Source organism: Apis florea, unplaced genomic scaffold (assembly GCF_048593485.1).
Source record: "Apis florea isolate Af1SG1 unplaced genomic scaffold, ASM4859348v1 contig_1789_pilon, whole genome shotgun sequence".
Lineage (NCBI taxonomy): Eukaryota > Metazoa > Arthropoda > Insecta > Hymenoptera > Apidae > Apis > Apis florea.
The window spans coordinates 949,286-968,748 of NW_028256481.1; the positions used below are offsets into that span (position 1 = coordinate 949,286).

General features: G+C 22.8%; 1 protein-coding gene across 2 annotated transcripts; it reads left to right on the top strand.

The window, feature by feature from the left end:
- Positions 1–64: 64 nt before the first annotated feature.
- LOC100871071 (uncharacterized) lies at positions 65–13,737 on the top strand. Of its 2 annotated transcripts, XM_086910778.1 has the most exons (11): positions 65–101; positions 202–443; positions 621–743; positions 981–1,100; positions 1,446–1,597; positions 2,209–2,347; positions 10,159–10,242; positions 10,859–11,006; positions 11,528–11,712; positions 11,862–12,029; positions 13,457–13,737. In XM_086910778.1, exons 2-11 carry the CDS (start codon positions 405–407, stop codon positions 13,517–13,519), a joined length of 1,221 nt encoding a protein of 406 aa, XP_086766904.1. In that variant the 5' UTR covers positions 65–101; positions 202–404; the 3' UTR covers positions 13,520–13,737. The 2 variants fall into 2 exon arrangements, with proteins under 2 accessions (XP_086766904.1, XP_012345456.1); XM_012490002.3 differs by having other exon boundaries at positions 85–443; positions 10,159–10,251.
- The last annotated feature ends 5,726 nt before the right edge of the window (positions 13,738–19,463 follow it).

Consider the following 19,463-nt stretch of genomic DNA (forward strand, 5'->3'; position numbering starts at 1 on the left):
TTCATATAGTCTAATGCTTTCATAAATTAACATACGTACGAAGCGAAGATGTATAAAATAGATGATTTGAGACGACCTATACTCGTTTGAAGTATCTAAAAGTAAATGAGATCATGAGACATTATTTCATATTTAAATAGTAATAATTTTTTAAATTAATTTTCACTAATGATTTAAAGTTCGTTATAAATTTTGTTTTAGAAATTTAAAACAGATTATCACGCACAATTTTCGAAGAAATATTTTAACATTTAGCAACTAGCTTTCTTAAGACACAACTCACAGTAACACATAGCTCTTTATCATTACCTTACTTTACACATGGTGGGGGAATTTGTATAGCGTGGTTAAAAGAATTTACTTTTGAGATGAATTTGTAGTGTTTAGCGCGATTCTATCACAGGATGACTGTGAATGAACAATTAAAAGAATCGGCTCGCCATGTGAGTATTGAATTAAAAGATGTAAGAGAGAGAAGAAAAATAATGTGTACATTATTTGCAATTCACAAAGAATCAATTATTATTCTTTATTATAATTATGCATCTTAATTATTAATTTTTAAATTATTTTTTAAATTGCATTATTGTATTATATTTATAAATATAATTTAAATACAGGATTATTCGTGGCCAGTCTTTATTGGAAACTTTAGCATTTTGCAAGAATATTTGTCAGAAAAAGAAAGTTACCTCTGGAGCGTGGTACGCTTATTTGACTTTTTACTGCGAGGTTTTGGTCAAGTAAGTTATTAAGTTTAAATTTAATATTTGAAAAATATATATTTAATATATAATAATTTATAAAAAAAAAAAATTATAAGAAAATTTAAAAGTAAACAATAAATAAATAATTATTTATATATACATACATCTTTCAATTTATATAAATATAAAAATCATTTAAAAAACATTCACGTGTCTATTCAAATCGGTTAAAAGATTCAAATTCGTACAAATTTAATCGCCGTAAATTTACAGGTCGTGTTTTCGAATAATCCAATTAGTGGTCTATTGATAATAATTTCTTTAGGAGCTACTTCACCAGGTACATTATTATTCGCAGCCAGCACCGGTTTTTCAGGTCTTCTGTTATCCATGGTGCGTATAATTATATCGAATTTCATATTTTCTCTCGAAAATAAAAATTATTATTATTTTCTGCATATTAATGAACAAACATAACGATATATTAAAGATGAATAGACACTGCAATATAACAGTTATTATATTATGTGACGTAGGAATATGATCATTTTTCATTTTTTATTATTTGCTTTTTTCGTTAACAATACATTGTGTCACAAGTGTCAGGCAAAATGACTGCAATGCGGAATTTTTTGCGAGAATTAATTCGATCGCATGGTGGTACATTTTACCGAGTTTTTTCATTCATGTCATATGAATTTGCACATTTACATTCTGGAAAGGATATTTCATTCGCAGCTGTTGCAAGATCCACAGGAACATATTGCAAATGGGTTGACCGTGTTCAATCCACTATTAGTCGGCGCTGTATCCTATACTTTGATACCCAGAGTCTATGGGCCATTTGACAGTTTAAGTATACTATTGATACTTCTTGGGACGATATTCAGGCAAGTTTCAAGTTTGAATAATAAATAATAAGAAATTTTCATTAATATTTATTGTATTCACAAAAATTTATCGTCATCGCTAAATAATTAAAATTGTAGCAAAAAATATAAAAGCAAGTATATGAATATGTATTTATAATATATATATATTGATAACATACTTACAAATATTATTTACGCGATGATGAAACAGATTCCTACAATTTATTTGCAATAAATAAAAATATATATTTTTCATTGTATCTTTATTATATTTATTATATTAAGAATATTTCATTTTTACGTATACCTTTATCAACTGTATATATACAGTTTTTAGATTTCAAATTTGCTTATAGTAATATATCTGTCAATGTATGAATTTAATTTATATTAAAAATTATTATCCTTCTTTGTTAAAATAAAAACTAAATTCTTTTATCTCTGTATAATTAAATTGTATTGAATATTTGAATATTATATTACATTAAATATCAAATATTGAAATTACATTACTTCTATTGCTAGGATAAAATTTAATATTCTACAACGAAATCAAACGAAACTTAGATAGAAGTTAATCATAGAAGTTTTGTTTCCTAAATTTTATAGTTAACAATCAATGTTCACAGTGTTTACATGACCCGATCCATGAGAGACAATAAAATACCAGCTATGGCATGGCCGTTTAATCTGGCTGAATTTGCATTGCTCCTGGTCCTTTATGCCAAACACAATGGACTTGATACGGCAGAGAAACTTATGAGAATGGTAATAGAATTCTGTTTTGAGCATTCAGCTTTGCTATTGTCTCAATTCTTCAAGCACGTGCTTAATAGTATCATGCAATTTTATTTATTTTTGAAGAATTTCCCATTCGCACGTTCTTTCACAATATTAATTACATTTCCAGTTAAAAATTAATTGCACGCCTATCAAACGTTCCTTGGTATGCGTATTAGAATGCGTGTTTACACAATGTGAATTACTGGATACAACCATGAACTGCAAATTCGCATGCATATAAGAAGTGATAAAATTATTTATCGTGGATGCACAATGTACAATGTGCATCCACATAGTTTTCAACAGTTTGCAATGTAGTAAAAAACAGTTATTAACTCTAAGATTTATCTGTATTGTGTGCACAACGCATAACGATAACGGATATTTTGAAAATCCAAGGTCACCCTAATATAAATTCTAATTGAATGGAATCATCATATTATTTTCTCCTTTCTATTATAAATAATATTTACACACGCTGATTTTTATCGATCTTAAGATTAATTTCGCGGGAAGAATAGATTTTATGGATTATCTTTGTTGTGCTCATGATAAAAGCAATTATTTTTAAAACGCTTAATAAAACGAATCATTTAAATGTTTTGCAATAGAGTTATATAATTTTTTTCTATTATATCTATGTAAGGGACACAGTTCACACGACTTTGAGATTAATTTCAATGAAATATCTTACTCTTGAAATATTTTAATCATGAAAAAATATTACATTGATATTATCTTTGTTATGTAAGTGTACGATATGTAACGATAAAAACTATTTCTAAAATATATCGTTGTTTTGTGATAATGAATTTAAAGCCCGTAAAGGACACAAGCTTAACTCAATTTCACTTCGTATAATCTAAAGATTAATTTCATTAAATCCAATGTTATTCTTGTGTTTGTTAGATTTTACGATATGTACATGGGATGAAACTGAATTATTTATCAATACGCGAGGATTTTTTTTTTTTTTATTTCGTCTCACTTGCCTCCAGTGAAGATATCAATTCGATAACACATTTTCGAATTTCGATATTTTTTTAATATTTTTAACTCGCTAAGTCGAGATAAATAATAATTGATATAATTGATAATTAAAATTTGAGATTTAGTTTAGATTTTAATTAATGTCTAGATTTATTTTAGTCGATATGATTTCATCAATTCGTTAATTCAATAAACAAACACGGATAAGAAAGATAAAAATTTAATTTTTTTTTTTTTTCTTACAAATTAAACGGATTGTTATTTATTATTGGCTTATTATAAATTTGAAAAGTTTGAAAAATTTGAGAAATCAAAAATTTGTATTTTCTCAGTTTTGAATACTTACTTCTTTAAATTTCTAAAATTTAATAAAATATTTTCGTGAATTTAAAAAATCAGATTTCCATCCATATCTAGTTCATGCCTTATAGCATAGACACAATGTGAATTTACAATGATAAATGATTAACACATTTGCTTCAGATGACATCAATGTTTCGCTTATTTTATATGTGCAGATGACGCCAAATAACATTATCATTTGTTTCACGTTTCATTTGTTAATAATACATATACCTTTTGCATATTTATAGAAGAACGCGTGATATTATACATAGATACATATTTGTTTGACATAAATTAATTTAATTAAAATTTAATTAAAATCCTATAGAGATACTGTTAAATTAATTTTGCATTAATATAATATTTCTCAAATTCAAGTTAGAATTTTGCATAAATTTCTCGAGAAACTTTTAAATATTTAATTGTAAAATTAAAAATTAGAACAAGTTGAAAAAGTTTCATACTTGCACTTCTGACATAATATTAATTTTTTTTGAAAAATTTTTTTTGAATTATTAAAAGCGTTAACAAAAATGTTTCTTCTTCAAATTTGGTATTCAAATATTATTTTTTTTTATTTAAATAAATAATCATGAATTTTGTATAGTAATCTTTATAAAAATTGCTTCAATTGTAATATTACTTACACGAATGTAAATATGTTGCCACTTTTAGTTAAAATTTGTATTCTAAGAATTTGAAACATTCAAAAAGTTTCAACAAGTTTGTAGCATCATTGTAAGGAAAAATAAATTAAACTGTCTTAACTTCAACTGAAAAAAGTTCTCTGCAAAGTTCGTATATGAGTTTTGTAACTTTATTATAAAGAGATAAAAGATGCATAGAACTTTAAATTTTTATAAAAATGAAAAAATGATAGGTAAAATATTTTACTTAAGACAATGAACATACAACTCTTGTTTATCTTCTTTATAGAGTTTCTTAATGTGCTTCTCTCTCTCTCTCTCTCTCTCTCTCTCTCTCTCTCTCTATTTTTTTTTTATATATTAATTGAAAATTGATGGAAATCATAACTTTCGTAATATGGAAATAACAATTCTTATTTCAATCTAGAAGAGTTTTAGTATTATCTGAAATTTTTTATTATTGATAAAATTCATTTTATCAAATTTATTTCGTTTCATTATTTTTAAGTTCAATTAATTTTGTTATTATATTGATCTAATTAATATATAGATATTATACACCAATAATGATGAAAGAAATTAATATTCATTAATTTATAAATAGAAAATTCTCTTCAGGATATAAATTGAATGAAATAAACTCTTATTAAAATTAGTATCATTTTAATAATGATAATATTCGAAAGAGAAATTATTTTAATATTTCTTAGTTTCTTGGTACTTAATAAAAATAAACTTATCCATTATTTGACTCTATTAAGAGAATATAAGGATGATTTTTCTGCGTGGAATTTTCATTTCCAATTTGTTTTTATATCTAAATTTAAATTTCTTAAATACGAGGAATTTAATTAATTATTCCTTACTTTTCATTTTTTATGATTTTAATATTTAAAAATTAATAAATAATAGTAATTAAATTATTTTCAGGATTTATTTGTAAATGTCTTTATTTCAATGAACTTATTTTTCCATTTTGAAATAATTATTTGCTCTCTTTTATTATTTATTACTTTTATTTCGAATAAAAACTTATTTCTATCACGAGAAATCGGATATGTCAATCCAGAATTAGAACGATTAACATTCTCTGTAACGCCATAGTAGTTGGTTTTATTTATTCTATAAATGTGAACGATATCGATTGGCATTTATTTCATGTTTCATTTTTTAATATGGATTTTATATATTAGTAAACGAATATATATTGTTATATAAATATTATAATATTTAGAATAGAAAAAAATTTAGAGATATTAACATTAAGAATATTAAATTCTTAAATTCTTGAACAAATTTTTGTAATTACTAAAAATTAATTTTGTAGAAATGTATTTTATATCTTATATCTTAAATTAAAATTATTATTTTGATTACTTTAATTACGTAATTATTTCTTAAGCAATATATACGTATATACCCAGATTATATAGGTTATTATGAAAGTTTATGCATGTTTCAACATATTAAATATTATAGTATAATATTCTCTTTCTGATATTTTATCTATATTTGTATATCATTTTATACATTTTTTTCATTTTTTAAATTTTTCTATCTCTTTTACATGATAATTGTAAATATATGTGGATATCGGATTGAATAATACAATAAAACTTCATTTGTCTAAATTCGTCAGAGAACATGGACAGAACATGAATTTCATAGAATACAAGTTAGCTGCCTACGATTTTTCATTCAAATAATAGACAAAAGGATTCAATTGATAGAAATGCAGATTGATCTGTGTAGAAAGTAAAGTTTTCGATAAATGATATTTGAATGAATGAAATTTCATTGTATAATTGATTTAATAATGCAAAAATATGTCGAAGTTTTTTATTTTCGTATAAAAATTACTATAATTAATATTATTTAAAATCAATCAAGAATATTGATAAATAAAAAACAATAAAACACAAAATCAAAAGTAACGAGAGAATATTTCAAATTGTTAATCTGAAATTTAGCCAAAAAGCAAAAGAATAAAAGAATATTCGAAACTTATGTACTTTACACTTGAAATGTAGCCAAAAAATAATAAAAAATATATTATGATCATTTCAAAAGGAAGAAAATCATTATTTACGAATAAAATGGCTACAAAATATTTGTTCGATTTACCAAGAAATAAAATCTTTTTTTTTGAATCGACTTCAAGGCTATAATATTATTAGTGAGCCAAATCGAATTGACTTTGTCTTGTAGTTATTAAAAATGTGCAAATGTTTTTAGCAAAATATTTATTTCTCTTAGAAAATTGATTCTTATTAAATTAGAAACAATTGAAGTTAAATGAAATAAAATGAAGATAGAACAATATTTTTTTAACTCTGTCTCGCTTAACAATATATTTTATTTTTAATCATTTGTAATATTTTTAAATAAACATTATAGATTGATAGTTCTAGTATTAAATGAATATTTCTTTTTTCAATTCCTTTCATAATTGAATACATTTATCTATTACTTTTCTTGTCTATAATCATTCGTCTATAACACATTCACAAAACTGAACTTTTAAAATATTTTTCGTTGTAAAAATGAAAGTAGCGATAAAATATATAAAATTGAAATTTTGCTTGATTTTGGATCAATGATCCAATTGAGAAACAAAAATAACGATTTGAAAATCTTTTTGCAAAAGATCTTTTACTAAAAAAAAAAAAATAATAACAAGAAAAAAAGTAACGTCGTGGAATCTACTTCAATTCTCCCTCTTAACACATTTTTTTTTTCTACGTTTACTTAGATATTTTTAGAAATATTCGTTACGTGCATCTCTCGGTGTAACTGTAACGTTGTTGAATATTTGATGAAATTTTTGATTAAGGTTTCATAGAGCAAGCATAGCCATTTTTTTATCTCGCTCGCATCATCACGAAATACCAGGAAATGACATTCGTGACATTCGCTCACATGACCAGCAGAAGACAGATGAAAACGATAATTTCGTGTTTGATCGTACCGTGTCTATCATCCAACTTAAGCCGCGGAGCTTAAAAGCCTTTTCCACTCTGGTTGTCGCGGTGCTGCACGCACACGATCAATACAAACTTCTTGCCTATCATCATTGTTTGTTTTCAGAACGAAATGGGAATCGTGTTGGATGGATTCAACATGATCTATTTCTAAATTTATTTTGAATTTATCGTAGATTTGTTTGTTTCTTTTTTTCTTCTTCTGATTATTTTAATGAAATTTTAGAAATTTTAAATCTTTTTCAAAATGATAGATATGCTTTAAATTGTGAGTTGAAAAAAAAAAAAAAAAGAAAGAGAAAATTGCTCTTGCAGCGAGAAATCGTGTTAGATTAATCGATCTGTTTTTAAATTGAAACGATATTGAGAATTTGTTGCTTTCTTTTATTGTTCTAAAGGAATTTTAATTTTTAGAATTATGAAAATTTCGAAAATCAGAATACTTATTTCTTTCTTTTTCTTCTTCTTTAGGTATTGAAATTTTAAGAAATTTTATAATTATTTGAAAATGTTCCACTCAATTTGTGCAAACTTAAATTTTTGTATTTTGTTTCTTCTTCATTCAAACTATCATAATGAATTATTTATATAAATTATTCTTTAAATTTTCGAAAGTTTCTTGAATCTTGAAATTTTTTTCAAATTATAAGTTGTTTAGATAAAAATTTGAATAATAATCGATTGATAAATCGTCATTTTAAATTTTTTTTAAAATTTCATGTGTTTTTACTTGTACGACACTTTTTCAGAAGTTAGAAAAAGACTATTGCAAAAGAATTTATAATGGAAATTTCTAAAAATTTTATCAATTGAAAAACATATTTTTTTAATATTAAAAAAAAAAAAAAGAAAACAAACAAATAATCAAATAAGAAACAGGAAAATAATTAGACCACAATGAAGTTTATTTGATGTATGAAATAATAAATCTATTTTTTACTAATTTATTAATAACAAAGTAATATCAAATAATATATGCTTATGTTATAAATTAATATACAATATTTAAATATTTATATATTATTATATTTATTATATAATTTTTATATATTAATTAATTAATCTGTTTAATACCATTTTTATTATAACTACAAAAATTTGTAGAAATGAAACATGGACTATGACAAAGGAAATATTTCACTAAAATATTTAAAAGTACTTTTTTATAATCACATATACATATACAAATTTATTGAAGAAGAAGTATTTTTTTCAATGTAGATAATTAAAGTAGATATCAATAAATCATATCAGCTTCTCTGTATTTAATTATGCATAGATATCTTTATCACATCATCATCTTCAATATTTTCCATGATTGTACAAGAATTTTATTTTTCATCATAAGTAAACAAATTTTAAACATTAATTCCTTATGCTTGTTTGAAGAAATAAGATAACAATTCTAATTGTTTAAACTTCTGTTTAATTCATTTAAAATCCATTTCTTTATTTTCTTTACTTTTCCTGTTAGAATTAATCTTATTTGGTACTTTATTTCTTTTGTTAATTGCTGTGGATTTATTTCAGTAATACTTCTTGAAATATTATCATTGAGAAAATTTTTCAATTTTTCTCTCGATAAACTTTTTAAAAATGGAAAAAGAACATATCTTGAATTTTAAAAATTATAACATTGAACAATTTTTCAATATATATATAATAATTTTTATTGTAGAATAAGATATCAAAAATTTCTAAGTAAAAATATTTTTCAGTTTTGAAAACCTAATAAACTTTTTGTCAACAAGAATCATAATTTCAAGAATAGGTCACACAAAATTAACTCTCTTGCATTTCCAGAAGATAAATGACTTCATTATGTAAATGTTAATTTATGTATGCTACATAAAAATTATCATACATCATCCTATACATTAACTGTTATTTAGATCATACTCTAATGGTGGTTCTTCCTTTTAAAAAACTAAAAACAGATATTATAAATGCTACAATTCTTGAAAAAAATCAATCTCTTTTAAAAATTACAATTCAATCAATTATTTAAACATGAGTTTTAATAAGACATTAAAAATCAATATAAAATACAAATAAAAAATTAATTAAAAAAAAGAAATAAAGATTCTTAATAATTCTTAATAATATTATCATTATCATTAATTTTTTTTTTTACATCAATCTTTTTTCATAAAATCTTAAATTAAAATTGCTACGATTAAAGTTTGAATTGATCAACAAATTTTTAAATGTTTCATAAATTACTTAAAAATTTGTATTTTCATTGACTTTATAAATTTATTTTCTGTAATTTAATTTTTATTTTCAATAAATAACGCTTCTTATTATATAAAAATAATTTTTGAATTTTTCAATATCACGATCATCACTTTACACATTTATTTTAAAACAAAAATAAATTTATAATATATAAGAGAAGAAGAAAAAAATGTTAAAAAATATTAAAGAAAAAAAAAAAAAAAAGAAATTAAAATTTTAGAACCATCGCAAAAATTAATTTTACAGAAATGAAAAATTTTGCTTACAAAAATCTGAAACATAACAAAAGTAAATTTTTTCCACTAAGAGATAATCGTACAATTTTTATAATGGCACGAATAAATTGAATAAATTAGATCCAAGATGAAATTTTTGCCAAATTTTCGCATAAAACAATAATTTTGCATCGAATTTTCTCTCGGTCGTGGATATCAATGGACGAACCAGCCTAGTTTTGAGCACGGGTTGTTGTGTGCACTCGAGACAAAGATATCGTGAATCGTGTACGTACACGGCCTATATGTATTGCATTCACACAAACGCACGCACACATACACGATCAGTTGTTTATACGGTGCATTCTCATTGTTTCTAGGACAATGCAACAAGTGATGCGACGACAAGCAATGTCAGTTTCATCGAAGAAAATGCGACAGAGGTGCACATTGACTGGGGAATGGTAAAGTTTGTATGTGCTCCACTTTTCACAATTCAATCATGCATCACATACACACGATTCCAGGAATTCCAGTATTCCAGATTTTCGAATATTTCCTATCGAAATCTTTGGCGATGCCTTGCATTGTTCCTTTTTTTTTTTTTCATTCCTTTTTGGTTTCTTTTTTTTTTGTTTCGATTGTAACGATATCATTTTAAAAATATAACTGAAACGTTTGCAGTAGAAAAAAACGATTTTTGATTTTTTCTTTTAAAAAAAGAAATGATTAAAAAATATAAAATTTTTTATAAAAATAAATAAATAAAAGCAACTGTGGAAGATCATTAAAAATTATTTTTTTATAATTTTAAGGGATTCACAATTTTGGAAATTTATAGTATCAAAAAAAAAAATAAATCTACTATTATTTTTTTTTTATTACATTTTCAATCATTATAAAAATATTTTTTAAAATCTTTTCTATCTTTCAAACATTCAGTTATCAATCGGTTTAATTTGGAATTAATTTAAATTTAATTTGGAATACTTAATAATGATTTAATATTAATATTCATTAATTATGAAATATTTTTGAACTTTTACCTAATTTCATCCATATATTATATATATTTTTCAGATTTTTCATGGCATTATAGTGTCAGCGTCGCAAGTAGTAGCAGTCGAAAGTGCTATTACAGGTTGCGTCGTTTATTTAGCTATTCTACTTTTTTCGCCAAAGGCAGCTAGTTTCGCTTTTTTGGGGGCATTTATCGGCTCATTGACGGGTATTATATTATTTTTATAGATCTTTACTTTAACGAGTAATAATATTTAAATTACATACGTTAGGATAGAATAAAAAAATAAAAAATATATATGATTATTTTCTAATAATGTAGAAAACTTGCATTTAATTTTTCAAATTTTGTGCACAAATGATAGTTTCTCTAAAAATTATTCACAGTGCAAAAGTTTTAAAATTTTAGATTCTTGTTTTTTTTTAAACTTTTTATTTCTTATTTTTATTGTATTATAAAATGGATATATAATGATATTTACAAAATTATTTTTATAATTAGTGAAAAACATTATTTGCTATAAAGAAAAATTAAGCTATAATCAAAAATGAATAAGATTATAATGAAAATAATAATTTTCAAGGTTTTTTTTGCAATAATTTCACAAAAACTTTTCAAATCAAATTCAGATTTCCAATTTTTGTTCATTGTTAGAATAACAAAATAAAAGAAGAATTTTTCCTCTTAATATATATACATATCTTTTTTCCTTTTTTTTTTTTTTTCAGCTTTAATACTCGGAGCACCGATTAATGAAATATATATGGGTTTTTGGGGTTTCAACACTTTATTGACAGGAATATCATTAGGTGGATTCTTCTATACACTTAATGGACAAACGGCTGTAGCCACGATTGTAGCAATCATCTACACTGTGATAGTACAATATTCTATATTGTTCTTGTTTAAAAATGTAATTAAAATTTATTTTATTATTTTATTTTTGATAAATTTATTAAAAACACAATATTTCTATATTCATTGTTGACACGTATATTTTTAAGTAGCTATTCTGTGGTAAAAAGAACCATGATGTGAATAATCAAATAATTTTATGCGCAGTTGAAATTGCCAATATTGTCACTGCCATTTATTCTGGTGAGTTCATTGTTTCTGAAATTAAGAAACAATTCAGGAAGCAAAACTTCGTTACAATCACTGTCTATTTCATCTTCGAAGAAACAAAGTCAGGATTATCTTGCCAACCAACAATTCCATCTCATTCCACAAGTATGTATATGTTTCATTTTTTTCCTTTTTTCTTATTTTATTATTATGACTATTTAATAATATTTTTTCTTAAGATTAGCAATTCATTTTTGAGTTTTATTCTTGAGCTTTGGAATATGTTTTATTTGAAATTGATTTGCAACAATGGATGAGCATTTGTACTTAATACATTATTTTTTTAATATCAAGTTTCTATTTGCAATAACATAAATATCATTGTTCTGGAATTGTTTAACCTAATCCATACTTATCAGAATAAATATTACTATAATTTTGCCGTGTAATTTTTTAAAATTCAAAATTTTATATAAAAATAGATTCCTTTCTATTATGTAAACTTGTAGAATTTTTATGATTAGAAAAAAAAACATACTATTTATTATGTATTAAATTTAATATAACTTTTCTAAAGACACATATATCATATAGTAAATAATATTTATAAAATTAAATCGTTCGCATTAAATTAAGGAATTTTTAGTTCATACTTAAAAATTTTTTAAGAAAAAACTTCATTTTCATTTCATTAATTTTTCAATATTCGATATTAAAACATCTTCAATCAATTTTCAACGATAATTTATAACGTTAAAACTGTGAAATATAGAATTTCAATTTTTCGCGTATAACTTTAATCACAATGCAATTAATCATATAATTGAAGAAGTTTGATATGTGTTATGATTAGAGAACTTATTGTAATAGGAACTCTGGAAATCGATTTCTGTCCTAGTCGAGGTTAACCTGCTTTTATATGATATCTAGGAATGATGTATGGTGGATATGGTTTCATTGTACCAAAAGCTTATCGCTGAAAGTATTCAGTGACACGTTTTATCTTATTTTATAAAAAGAGAAAGAGTAATCCGCTTTAATATAAAAGATTATAATACATACGAACAAAATTAATTAATTTTACAATTTGTACAATTTGTACTGAGAGTTGAAGAAAGATAGATTTTTGATTTGAAATCGTACAAATGAGCAATTTGTTGAAATACAAGAAAATAATAATTCGAATAAAGCAATTAAAATTTGCATTATTAAAATGAGACGAGATAAATTGCTTATAATTTAATAAATAAGATTAAGAAATTTTTAAGAATTTTTATTTTAGGCTTTAGAATCAACTCCGAAAATATCTTATGAATATATTTTAATAAAAAAAGAATTCTATTTTCAATATTTAAAAAATAAGAAATAAAAATAATAATATAGTCATTTTCAAGTTTAAATTAAAATAAATCAAATTAGAGTATAAATATCAAATATTTAATAATATCTTTAAATAATTTTCTGAAATTATGAAAATACTTCATAATTCTGTAGAATTTATTTTAATTGAATTCTCTCCTCAAAAAGGAATAAAGAATATGTTCTTTTTTTCTTAAGTTTTAATTTATCGTTCCTCTTTTTTTTTCTTACAGGTAGATGATCCAGAAAATGATAGTTATAAAGATAAAAAAAATACGTCCACACTTGACGTTTAATAATAAGATAAAAAAATAATGCAATATTTGCATACATGTATATATTTACATGAATAAAATAATTTTTTTTTTTATAAAATCTTTTTTTAAAACATGCAATTTCAATATAAAATTTATAAATTTTATAATATAAAATTATAATTTGAAAATTCTTTAATTTTTTTTAAAAAAGAAATTAAAGTAATGGAAAAATAAAAAGATTTTCTTTATAACGTGCATTTTTTTGAATTTATTTATTAACAATTATAGTAGTTTTGTTATATGTTAGTAAATTGTTATATGATTACAATTAATTATTATAGTGCATTATATTAATTCCTTCTTCAAAGTTATGAATTTTAAAGCTATTTTCCAAATCATGATATTGCAATTAATTTGCAACATCTTGAAATATAAAGTCAAATTAGAAATATATCAACGTCCCACGTTTCACGTCACAAAACCAAGCATCTCTTCCCTCATAAAAATATAAATAGGATTTTACAACAATTTAACGGTCAGTATTCCAGAATCCACAAGTCGATCAATAAAATTACTTGGCTGCTTTTTTTAGTTTACGATGTTCAGGCTCCACGTCATAAATTTGACGTTTTTCATTTGTTCTGAATAACGACCATTTCACTACTTCTTTTATTGCATTCTCTGGTTAGTGTATACCGGATACTCAGAGCTTTATTTTTTTTTTCTTCAAAATGTTATTCTGAAAAACTCTGAAAAAAATGTTAATGAATTTTTTTCTTTTCTTTTATTCAAAATGAATTATTAAAGAAAAAACAATTTGTATAGAAATATGAATAAAGAAAAAGATGTTATGCAGTAAAAATAAATTTGGCAAATTTTTGTTTTTCTGTATGATTTTTCATTATATGCTGCGCGAATATAAATTTATTTTCAACTGATGAAAATTATAAATACTTGTACGAAAAAATCTATTTTATAAAAATTATTCTGCTTAATCCAATTTTAATCCAAACACAAACAAGGAAGTGAATCTACATAAATGGAGCAATAAAATGGAGCAATATAGATAATATTTTTTTTTTTTATATCAAGTTATATTTATATTTGCATTTTTCATCATTTTATTTTCTGTATTTATTATATAAAAATTTTATATCTGTAACTTCAAAGATTTTTAATACTGCACATGTTAATTAACATTCTATACTTGAACAAATATTTCTTTTCAAAAATATAAATCTTCTCACAGAGATTGCGGTAAAATTATTTATTCCATTCCATAAACGAAAAATTATTTAATTTTTACTTTTCGTTTTACTAACTTCATAATTAATTATCAAATTTAAAAGTGATTTTTTTGAAGATTTTTTTTATCCGTCTATTATTATTATATAATACTGTTTAACTTATCAAATTAATCTCTAAAATTACTGCAATTAAAATACAGTTAAAAATATTATTCATTTGACTTTAATACGAAATTTTATGTTATCTCAGATATTGAACGAAATAATTCTATTATTTCATGAAAAAATTAAACAACAGGATGACAAGGATTAATATATTTTATTTATTGTTTTGATATTTTAATATAATCTCAGAAAGAAAAGACAACATATGATATATGACATTCAATGCTGTCCACAAAGGTGATACAACTTTTTCCACTCAATTTCCGTTCATAAACAACTCTGAGATCGAACGAATCTCACTCTTCATTTCAACTTTTCAACGAACAATACTTTTCTATATAATTGTCTTGTATCTCTAATGTGTAGATATGTTTTTCTATTTTGTATTTTTGTAGAAAATGTATTTTCAAATTTGCATAAATAGACTGTTTGTGTATTTAAGTGAAACGTATAACTGTACATACAAGTTCCATTTAAAAATTAATTATCAGAAATGTATTACTGTTAAAAAATTAAAAATTGAGAATAGAAATCGACGAAAAATTTATTAAAAGTGAAAAAAACATGATAGACCTAACATGAAATGATCTAAATTATGATTCTCTTCTAAAGCATTTCTTTCTCATAAATAATTAAACAATTTAATCAAACTATTAAATTCATCCGACTGTAAAATATTTAATATTTTTCTATGATTATTTAATATTTCTCGACAAATTTTAATAACGAATTAATAATAAAGTAATATTAATATCATGAAAATATGTATTTAACCGTACAAATCTTTAAAAATATGTACATATTTATTACACTTTTCATATTTACAGAATAATGTTTCTTTCCTTTTAATGTATCACGCAAGTGAAGATATCTATTTATTCACGCAAGATCGATTTTCCAAAGAACTTGGAAAATATTGGAAAAGTATGCACGATATTGCGCATTGAGAGCTCTTGATCTGTTAGCTATATTAAAATTTGTGAAATAGACATCAAACTTTCCTCCATTTGTCATGTCTTTTCTCTTTTAGGTTTAATGCACGTTTATCCCTTCAAGAAAATATCTATACATAAATATTGGAAATTTTTAATAGTTATAAAATTTTAAATAGTTCTCTTTTATTGTTCTCTTTTGTTACACAATATTTTATAATATATCTAATACATGTATATTTTACAGCAACTTTTTAATATGATATTTGATAAATATAAATTTTTCATCATGAAATTTTGACTCTCTATTTTAATTATTTTCTCCTGTTACATATTATTTTATAATAAAATACATAATTGATCTATTATATTTCTATATTTCGATTGAATTTTATACAATAATTTAAAAAAACATATTCTTTCGTTTTTATTGATCCAACTCCTATATCTGTCCACAAAAAACATTTTAAAACAGTACATATAAAGAGTGATTTTATACTATTATAAATAAATAAGTTTTTTTCTTTGAAATATCATTTTTTCTGAATTTATCTCTTTGAATAAAAAAGAGTTTTCGCATAAAGGAATTTAATTTTTAATGATATAGAGATTGGAAATGTTATTAATTTTAATTTCTTACTTTTACTTTATTAATCATTTATACCGTGAGTTGCTTCAAACAAGTTTCTGAAAATTAATTTCACGATAAAAAGATTCGTGTGTGTAGTTTGATAAAACTGTCTGAACAATCCTCTTCGAATTACCATTATTTCACAGAGTGCATACGCTGCAAAGTGAAATTTTAAAATAAAAAATTAAAATCTATTTTTAAAGAAGAAGAAAGAACATCAAAGTAGAAAGAATATTTTTTTAATTTCAAAATGATCTAAATAAATTGAAACAGTAATTTTACTGTTGTTTTAAATAGATTCAACAAAACATGTTTGTTGAACAAAAACGTTATATTCTATGTTGCGAAATCAAGTTTAAAAAAAAAAAAAAAAAAATTAAATTTACGTTAATCATAAAATGAGCATTGATTTAAAAAAAATTTATCGATCAATGTGATATTAATAAAAATGGTAGAAAATTTTCTATGTTTAGAAAATAAAATCCTTTAACTTCTACTATACATTGCCAGGATTTTAGGTGTCAAATTATGAGTTAAATGCTAAAAAAAAGATTTTTTTTTTTTTTTTCCTCTAATTAGCCTGCATTCGTCGGCATGAGGCAACAGGTAGGAATCCTATGAAGTTTTCGTGTTTAACTTGCAAAAGTCTACAACAACTCTCCATTTCTAATTCTCGACAATACCTCGAATTCGGCATCTAAAAATGAAAATGAAAAATGAAAATTATATAGAGAATGGTTTAATCCATTTTTCTACTCGAATAATAATATAAAATGTAAAATATCGTAAATGATAAAAATTATTTTCTTTTCAATAAGGTATACATATAAATTTTATAAAATTTTCTATTTGTGTTAAATTTTCAAAATAATTGAAATATTTAATGACTCGTAATAACTTTAATATTTTTCCTTTGTAATATATTTTCGAGATATATTAAATAATATATATAATTTTTATATTTTATCTCGACAATACACACATGTTGTTAAAAAAAATTGAAAATTTTCATGTTTTATTATTAACAAACACTCTGATATTTGAATATTCAAATGCAAATGAGAAATCATTTGTGTGTAATTGCGTATCAAGACCTTAATATTGTCCTCTATATTTTTTTCTGATAAGAAAAGTATTATTTATGAGCATGACCTCGTTCTTGGAATCAAATTATTTTCGCAATGATTTTCCTGATAAATTTCTAAATCTAAATAAACCCATAAACCGAATAAATTTGTATTTCTATAATGTCACATTCTAAAGAATACAATTTCTGATTGAACAATATTAACATATTTCATGCCGTGGATTGGATATTGACGGACCATCATAGAATTCGAACTTCATTGAATAAAAATTTAATTTGAAAGAATATTTAAAGTTTAAATATTACAGTTAATCATATTATTATAATTTAATAAATATAAAAAAAATAGATTTCCTAGAAAAAAATAAATAATACTTTTTGATCAATCAAATAAAAAAAAAAAATCGGACACAATAAATATATAAAAAAGACAAAAAGAAATTCCACAAAATAACAGTAAATTTATGGAAATTTTTTGATTTCTTTATTTTGAAAAATATTCTAATAAAACTAGCTAATATTACCCATATGCTACGTCGTGAACTTTGTAGAATTGTAGAGCAGGGTGAAAGATATTCATGTAAGTATAATTCTAAAGCAACGATAAGTTAAAGTGAAAAATGGAGATACTTTTCACGTTTTATCCCTCCGGTCCTATTTTCAAAGTTGTTAAAAAGAACAAACAATTTTTTGAAGTTTGAATGCTCGTTAATATCAATGTTATTAAATTTCATTTAAAAAAATGGAGATTCTCTTGATCTTTTTACTGAAATATTTTGAATGTACAATTTATTAAATTATTTTTAAGTTTGGACAGATACGATGAACATTATATTATTATGTAAATTTTAATTGATATAAAAATCATTTTCCAAGAAGAATTTTTTCAAAATAATAGATATTTTTTCACGTAATATAAAAATTGTTAAATTGAGATTACAAATAATAATTCTTTATTTAGATTATCTTTATTAGAATGATAATAATTATCATTTTATTTTTGTACAGTATTTTCATAAATGAAATAAAATAATCTAGAAGTTTATTGCTTATATATTTTAACTTTACTGTTAATAAAGTAGATAATTAATAAATTATGAAGTATTATAAAAAATTGTAATGAACCAGATTAATGAACAGTAATTTTATAAGATGTATTTTTAAAATTAAAATATTATTCCTTAAAGAAAAAATGTTTTATTGTTATTACAATAGTTTATATTTATTGTAAGTTAAAGACAATAAAATATTTATAATTATGATTATTTTATGATATTTTATATAATACTTTATAACATTTATATTGCAATTGTTTGTAAAGATTTTATAATGAAAATTTTCAACACTTTATTTATTTTGCTATATCTATATGGTATACAATAAATGCTTATGGTTTATCACAGCAGAAAATTATCGAAAGAAAAATTATTAAAGATTTACAACTTTGGTATTAATTTATATTTTATGATAAGAAATTTATATTTATTTTATTCTATCAAAAATGCATTTTTATGGAAAATTTTAAAGGAAAAAAAATTACAAATTACAGTACTTCATTATAATGTAATAATATTTTTTTATTCATGAATTATGTATTTTGCAATATTAAAAAATACCTTGAAATATTTTGAATCATAATAATTTTCAAAGATTTGGAAAAATATTTCCTCGAATTGATCTTGTTGAAAAGATTTGTTCCAATAAAACTGTAACATTGTTTCTTTTACGTATTATCTTTTATTATTCATGACGCACAAGTTGCGTGACGTAGTTAGATATAAATTTATACCGCAGGATACTACGGTCTAAGGAATGCTAGGATTAAATTATAAACGACATAGTCGTGGAAAGTTTTGAGATTCTTCGCCATAACAGTAACAAAGGATGCCATCTCATAAAAATTTAAGCACGTTTAATTTTT